The sequence below is a fragment of the Salmo salar genome, chromosome 19 (assembly GCF_965601325.2).
Source record: "Salmo salar chromosome 19, fSalSal1, whole genome shotgun sequence".
Lineage (NCBI taxonomy): Eukaryota > Metazoa > Chordata > Actinopteri > Salmoniformes > Salmonidae > Salmo > Salmo salar.
Genome location: NC_138309.1, coordinates 11,513,442 through 11,521,725, shown reverse-complemented (window position 1 = coordinate 11,521,725; position 8,284 = coordinate 11,513,442). Strand labels below are relative to the sequence as shown.

At 41.8% G+C, this 8,284-nt stretch overlaps 1 protein-coding gene across 1 annotated transcript in view; it reads right to left on the bottom strand.

Moving 5' to 3' along the window:
- Positions 1 to 574: 574 nt before the first annotated feature.
- mtrr (5-methyltetrahydrofolate-homocysteine methyltransferase reductase) overlaps positions 575 to 8,284 on the bottom strand; it is a 40,528-nt gene continuing 32,818 nt past the window's right edge. The window contains exons 14-15 of the mRNA XM_014157213.3: positions 1,183 to 1,368; positions 575 to 1,056 (exon numbers count right to left, since the gene is read on the bottom strand). Of these exons, the coding sequence (XP_014012688.3) occupies positions 912 to 1,056; positions 1,183 to 1,368 (331 nt within the window). The 3' untranslated portion in view covers positions 575 to 911. The remainder of the gene's footprint in view (positions 1,057 to 1,182; positions 1,369 to 8,284) is intronic.

The window sequence follows — 8,284 nt, the reverse complement described above, 5'->3', positions numbered from 1 at the left end:
CTTATTGATAACGTCCAATCTGCTCTGGTATTCATTGAACTGTGTTTGAAATTCCTCCAGTCCGTAACACAATTCTCCACCCCGGTCTGACCTCATGGACAGGCCTATACTTTCCTCTGACAGACAAGCAGAAGTTGATTTGTTTACTTGGCGAAGCTTTATTGAGTGTGATGTTGTCATCCATTCTCATACAGAGCACAAGCCCAGTCTAGCCCAGCTGTGGAGACGGTCAACATCTTGACGAGAGACCTGCTGATATAAAAAGACTAGCAGTGTCTGAAGATTTAATTCTGAGAAGTCTCTCTAGGGTACGGTGGAAGGCCCATAGCGAAAATCCTTCAATTAACTAACCGCCGACTCCAGCTTCATCTAGTGAGGAAAGTCACCTTGAACAATTGAATTATTCTCAAATTAAAACACAATCATCCCATATCAATCAAAATTCATTACCTTTGATCGTTATCTCTGAATGGGTTTCATCTCGTCTTGTACGCGTGCCAAGATAAGTTTCACCCACCATATCACTCATTATCATCATACAGTGAGCATAAGAAATACATCAGAGACCTTTAAACCTTTTCAAGCAAACACACCTTTTGTATTTTGGACACAATTTTGCACACAGCAAAAAAGTATTGGAAGACAAGAATGTGAAGTAGGATGAGGAGTAAGCTGAACAGGCAGTGTGTTAGTCTTGCATAATTCCCCTATAAAACAACTACAGTCCTTGAAACTCAATCTTCTATGGTCAGTTTATGAAGTTTATGGTCAGGTGCTATGAGGCAAGAGGAACAACATGCAACCCAATCCATATGGTCAGTTTGTGTTGCTTAAAGGAAATGAATGGCCCACTAAAATTATACATGGACCTTTTCGGTCTGTGACATAAGATATGTTGAAGATTCATCCACTCAGCACCATATGTCCTGTAAATAGCGTTTCTCCTCCCTGAGTCCAGCCAATCTCTTCATGGCATCTAGTTTATCCAGCTGAAGCTCTGCTGATACCATCTCTATCAGGGTATTGTTCACGTCTTTAGCCATGTTCTTAGCATCACTGTGGGAGCAAAGTAATTAAGTCAGTAAATCCAGATCCACAGCCACTAAAATAATGAACCAAACTATTCCATGGTTTTCCTATTGACATCATCATCATCATCGCCACCATCAAAGTTAAGCTCACCCGCAGACGTAGAGGTATCCATTCTCCTTGAAGAGGAGGTTGGTGATGTCTTTGGCATGGAGGAGCAGGTTGTGTTGGACGTATCTAGGTCCTGTCTTGGTCTCTGTCCCCATCTGAGTGTCTCGCGAGAAACACACTTTCAGATGGGTCAGGGTTCCTTTACCCACAAACCCCTGCAGCTCCTCTCTGGAGAAAAGAAAAAGAAAAGTGTGAGTGAGAGCAAGGAGAGAAGAAAGAGGAGAAAAGAGAGAGAAAGAGGAGAGAGCAAGAGAACAGAGAAGAATAAGAGAAGCGCTAGAGGAGAAGAAAGAGAGAGTTAGTTCAGGGCATGAAAACAGTTTTCATTTCCAAAATAGACAAAAAACAGTCAAGCTCAATAAAGTTCCAACCCAGCCGTGTGTACAAGCCTACGTATAAAAACACAGGCCACCGATACGTCTTATTTAATGGAAGATAAATGGTCAAATATGGATTTCATAAGCAAGGTCGAGGCCCTCTTATAAGCATATTTTTACAATCAATCCACCAATCCTTGCCACAACACTGTGTGTGTTCCATCTCAATATGTTTTTTTAATAGGGCCTTGGGTAGGTAGCAACAGTAAGGTCTACTGAGTTTTCTGAGCCAGTGAAGAACCTTAGCAAGGTTGAGAGGATAGAGAGTAGACAGACAGGCAGACTGGACAACATATGTGGTCTGGTTAAAGGAAGTCTGGTGAAGATCGTTTTGCAGTAGCCGGGAGACTTTTAAAAGCTAGTTTTAATAAAATAAGGAGACCATGACTAGAATGAGTAAAAATGCAGTAAATACTGCAGGAGAGTAGAGCAAAGGATTGTCCTGGTATTGTTGTTATTTTCCATTTTGCTCTTTCCTTCTTTCTCGTTCACCTTCATTGAGTTAAATGTTATGTATTGTTGCTGCAACACCATTACCATGTTTATCTGGATGACTCATTACAAACAATTATTATTATTTATTTCTTTACCTCTGACAACTAAATCCCTAGAATACCAAGTATGTTAAACGCTAGAACAGGGTTCTTTAACTGGCGGCCCGCTAGCTGAATTTGGCCCGCGATGGTTTTATTTGGCTCCCCAAGTTTTCTTTGCAAAAAAAATTATATAGAGAGATTTTTTGAGGGGGAATTTTCATTAATGGACATAAAAAAAAGTTAAAACACCAGGAAATCAGCTCCAAGTGATTTTAGTTTAGGAAATTTGTTCTCAAGTATTTCCCATGCATAATAGAGAGACGTGATCATATCCAAATGTAAGCAAGGTTTGAATGATAAAGTTTTAGTCAAATATTATATCTGTTTGGGCTTCTTGGTGTCAATTTGCAGTCTACAAATTATTTGTAATTATGTACCGGCCCCTCGACCATCCTCTCAAGAAAAAAATCGTACCGAGGCTGAATCTAGTTGATAATTGCTGCACTAGAATAACAAGAGAAAAAACAGGAGAGGGAAGAACAAAAGAGAAAGAAGAGGACGTGTGTCCTAGACGGCCCCGCGTGTCACCTAAGGTATCAACTGAGCAGTGATGAGGGTTCACTTCCTGGTTTTCAAATAAAAACAATGAATACTGAACCTTTAACGTGAGGCATTGACTAACAGAAAAGTCTAGGGGGGAAAGCATGACAACATATTCTCTGCAGATATACAGTCAGGTCCAAAATGATTGGCACCCTTGATAAAGATGAGCAAAAAAAGACTGTATAAAATACAAATACTGAGCTGTATTGTATGCCCCCCAAAATTGGGAATTTATATTATTTTATACAAATACAATTGCTCAGAGAAAGATTTTGTTTAACAAATAAAAACTCTAAAAGAAAGATGGGTGTAAAGATTGTTGCCACCTGTTTTCAATACTCCGGCACCCTACCCTTGCGAGGATAACTGAGTCTATTTCTAAAATGTTATATGAGATTAGAGAACACATTGGGATGGATTTTAGACCATTCCTCCATACAGAATCTTTCTAGATCCTTTATATCCTTCGTTCTGCGCTTATGGACTGCCCTCTTCAATTCAAATCACAGGTTTTCAATGGGGTTCATGTCCGGAGACTGAGATGGACATTGCAAAATGTGGACTTAGTGATCAATTAACAATTTCTTTGTGGATGTTGATGTGTGCCTGGGGTTATTGTCTTGCTGGAAGATCCACTTGCTGTAAAGTTTTAGCCTCCTGGCAGAAGGAAGCAGGTTTTTGGCTAAAAAAGGTCCTGGTACTTGGTAAAGTTCATTTTACAGTAGGTATGAGGTTATTTTCTGCATATGCATCCTTCTTTCAATGCTAAACCCACTACTGGTGTGCATGGCCAAAGAGTCAATTTTCATGTCATCTGAACATACAACCGGTTCCAATCCAATTTAGCAAACTCCAGGTGTTTACATTTGTTTGTTGCTCTCAACATGTTTTTTTCTGGCAACCCTATTAGCATGGAGGTGTCTAATTGTAGATCTGAAGATACGACTAAGTTCTGTAATTCTCCAACTTTGGCCATTCTAATTTACTTTGCCTCACAAAATATCTTCCTCATTGAGCGTGGGGACAAGATCCACATGGGTCCAATACCAAGAAAGTTTACCACTGTTCCATCTTTGATGACAAAGATTTTACATGCGGATTACCTTATTATATTATACCCCAGTGAAACAGGAAGCCATGGAAGGTCAACTGAGGTCAACTTAAAAAAGTAGAATGTTAATGGAGATTTAATTGTTTGTTTATATTTATAAGAATCTTTAGGGGTGCCAATGATTTTGACAACTATCTTTTTGAGAAAAAAAAGTACTTGTGATACAAAATCTCTTTCTCTGAGCAATTGTATTAGTATAAAATATAATTTCCTCCTTTTTTTAAGCATACAATATAGCTCAGTATTTGTATTTATTTTATACAGTCTTTTTTTGCTCATCTTTACCAAGGGTGCCAACAGTTTTTGGACCTGACTGTATAAGACTTTCATGAGAGACATACAGCATTGCCATTTCCAATTTCTCCCTCTCTCTCTCTCCTTACCCCTCTATTCAGTTGAATGTCAGGCAATATCATGCAACTTTAATTTCTGTTTGAAAGGTTAACATCCTGGTACCAGGGGTCCCACCCACACCCCACTGTGCCATGCTCTTCTCTTTGGCCTCAGTCAAACCCTGGTGTGTATTGACAGAGAAAACAACCCTGGTCCGGTTGTGGGACTCTGGCCCTTAATGGCCCTGAACAAGAGCCCAGTAACCCATATCTCTCAGCAGTGAAATCACAATCCATGAAGAGGGAGGGAGGGTACGAGGAGGGAACGAGAGAGGGAGGGTGGGAGGGAAAGGGAGAAAATGAGTGCAAACTGCAGGGGGTCCGAGTGTCTGGTTGCGTAACAGACTGGAGGTCAGATTGGTGTCAACCTCTAACAGAGATTTTTAAATGTTGGGGTTGATTAGGCTGATCCCAGAGCCTGTTTGCTTTTAAAAGAACATTCTGGAATTAACTTTACTCTATAAATGTCACACCGAAGATGTCAGGGTTTAGCCTAAGACCACAGGATATATTTAGCATCAAAAGGGAACACTTCATTTTTTCTATCAGTTCACATTTCAGACCCCCAGATATATTTAGCATCAAAAGGGAACACTTCATTTTTTCTATCAGTTCACATTTCAGACCCCCACTGATGGATAGTCGGGTTAGGTAATAATAATAATAATGAACATGTGAAACATTGCAGGCAGTTTTTTTTCTATGAGTAAAGTTTAATATAATGATTTTATCATGCTGCAAGAGAACATGTTTGAAATATGATTCTGACATGGGTCATTTACACAGTAAACATACAGTTTCATACATAACATGAATCCAAATGTGCCTTCCTACAGTGCAAGAAAAATCTTGCTTACGTCTTCCCGAAAATGCAGCATTTGGTTTTGATTGATACAGCTGTTTCATGCTCATTAGCACATGTTAAATCAATTCAATCTTCACAGGGGGGCCTCCATTTTGAATTACCCCAGATAGAGAGACCCACGTTGTGAACAAACCCATCAGCCCAGGATACCTGGCTGTGAGGACGTATTTAACAAAGAGATAGAGGGCAATATACGAATATACACAGATTTTTCTTTGATCTGTTCTTTCATGATTTCTGCGACCAATGCACCGTTTTGTGATCTAGTCAGAAGACAGCTTTGGTTGGTGCACTGACCTTCACATGGCCTTGTGTTGGTAGTGTTATGAGTCATTTGAGGAAAGCTTGGTAGATTTGCATTCACTGTTAAAGTAAGTTTGGTTTGAAATAAAAATGGTTTCAAGCCTTCTGAACTGGAACTGCAACTGAATCGATTTAAAGTAAGATGGCATCGACAGATACGGCAGGTCTGTTTCTAGCTCCTAAGCAACTTTGTAGTATATATTTTTTTTTTGTTATTTCTCACATTATTAGCCCAAATTTTTTGTGTTATTACATACAGCCGGAAAGAACTTTTGGATATCAGAGCAGCGGTGACTCACCAGCATTACGACTTTCCCGAATTGGATCCTTGTTCGTACCCCCCAGGGCAATTTAACTTATTCCAGAGGCTGCTCCAAAACACCACCGGCAGAGAAGAGGTATTCTGAGTGGACTTCTAGTCCGACTCAGGAGGCGTGCACACCATGCACTGCTCCAGAGTATGTTACTCGCTAACATTCAGTCTCTGGATAATAAAGTAGACGAGCTCAGGGCGAGGATCTCCTTCCAGAAAGACATCAGGGAGTGTAACATACTCTGTTTCACGGAAACATGGCTCTCTCGGGATATACTGTCCCCATCTATACAGCCATCTGGATTCTCAGTACATCGCGCAGACAGGAATAAAGAACTCTCCGGGAAGAAGAAAGGCGGGGGTGTATGTTTCATGATTAACTACTCATGGTGTGATTGTAATAACAAACAGAAACTCAAATTAGACAAGGAACTAGAATACCTCACGATCAAATGCCGACCGTATTACCTCCCAAGATAATTCTCTTTGGTTATAGTCACAGTACAGAGACAAAGTGGAGTTGCAATTCAACGGTTCAGTCATGAGACGTGTGTGGCAGGGTCTACAGACAATCACGGATTAAAAAGGGAAAACCAGCCACGTCCCGGAAACTGACGTCTTGCTTCGAGACAAGCCAAACACCTTCTTTGCCCGCTTTGAGGATAACAGTGCCACCGACGCGGCCCGCTACCAAAGACTGTGGGCTCTCCTTCTCCGTGGCTGACGTGAGTAAGACATTTAAAACGTGTTAACCCTCGCAAGGTTGCCGGCCCAGACGGCATCCCTAGCCGGAACCTCAGAGCATGCGCAGACCAGCTGGCTAGAATGTTTACGGACATATTCATTCTTTCCCTATCCCAGTCTGCTGTCCCCACTTGCTTCAAGATGTCCACCATTGTTCCTGTACCCAAGAAAGTGAAGGTAACTGAACTAAATGACTATCGCACCATAGCACTTCTATCATCATGAAGTGCTTTGAGAGACTAGTCAAGGAGCATATCACCTCTACCATACCTGACAACCTAGACCCTCTTCAATTTGCTTACCACCCTCATAGATCCACAGACAATGCAATCGCCATCGCACTGCACACTGCCCTATCCCATCTGGACAAAAGGAATACCTCACTGACTATAGCTCAACATTCAACACCATAGTACCCTCCAAGCTCGGGGCCCTGGGTCTGAACCTCGCACTGTGCAACTAGGTCCTGAAGGTAGGAACCAACACCACCACTTCGCTGATCCTCAACACAGGGGCCCCACAAGGGTGGATGCTCAGCCCCCTCCTGTACTCTCTGTTCACCCACGCATGCCTCCAACTCAATCATCAAGTTTGCATATGACACAACAGTAGTAGCCCTGATTACCAGCAATGACGAGACAGCCTACAGGGAGGAGGTGAGGGCCCTAGGAGAGTGGCGCCAGGAAAATAACCTCTCACTCAACGTCAACAAAACAAAAGGAGCTGATTGTGGACTTCAGGAAACGGAGGGAGGGAGGGAGCACGCCCATATCCACATCGACGGGACCAGAGTGGAGAAGGTGGAAAGCTTCAAGTTCCTCGGCGTACACATCACTGACGATCTGAAATGGTCCACCCACACAGACAGTGTGGTGAAGAAGGCCGAAGAAATTTGGCTTGGCCCCAAAGACACACAAACCTTTACAGATGCACAATTGAGAGCAACCTGTCAAGCTGTATCACTGCCTGGTACGACAACTGCACCACCCGCAACCGCAGGGCTCTCCAGAGGGTGGTGCAGTCTGTCCAACGCATTACCGGGGGCAAATTACCTGCCCTCCAGGACACCTAAAGCACCCGATGTTACAGGAAGGCCAAAAAGATCAAAGACATCAACCACCCGAGCCACGGCCTGTTCACTCCCCTATCATCCAGAAGCCGAGGTCAGTATAGGTGCATCAAAGCGAGAACCGAGAGACTGAAAAACAGCTTCTATCTCAAGGCCATCAGACTGTTAAACGGCCATCACTAGCCGGATTCCACCCGGTTACGCAACCCTGCACCTTAGAGGCTGCTGCCCTATGTACATAGACATGGATTCACTGGTCACTTTAATAATAATGTATAAATAAGGTTTACATACCTCATATGTATATACAGTATTCTATTCTACTGTATTTTATTCAATGCCACTGACATTGCGCAATCTAATATTTATATATTTCTTAATTCAATTATTTTACTTTTAGATGTGTGTGTATTGTTGTAAATTGTTTTAGATACTACTGCACTGTTGGAGCTAGGAACATAAGGATTTCGCTACACCCGCAATAAGATCTGCTAAATACAGTTGAAGTCAGAGGTTTACATACACATAGGTTGGAGTCATTAAAACTAGTTTTTCAACCACTCAACATATTTCTTGTTAAGTCGGTTAGGACATCTACTTTGTGCATGACACAAGTAATTTTTCCAACAATTGTTTACAGACAGATTATATCACTTATAATTCACTGTATCACAATTCCAGTGGGTCAGAAGTTTACATACACTAAGTTGACTGTGCCTTTAAACAGCTTGGAAAATTCCAGAAAATGTCATGGCTTTAGAAGCTTCTGAT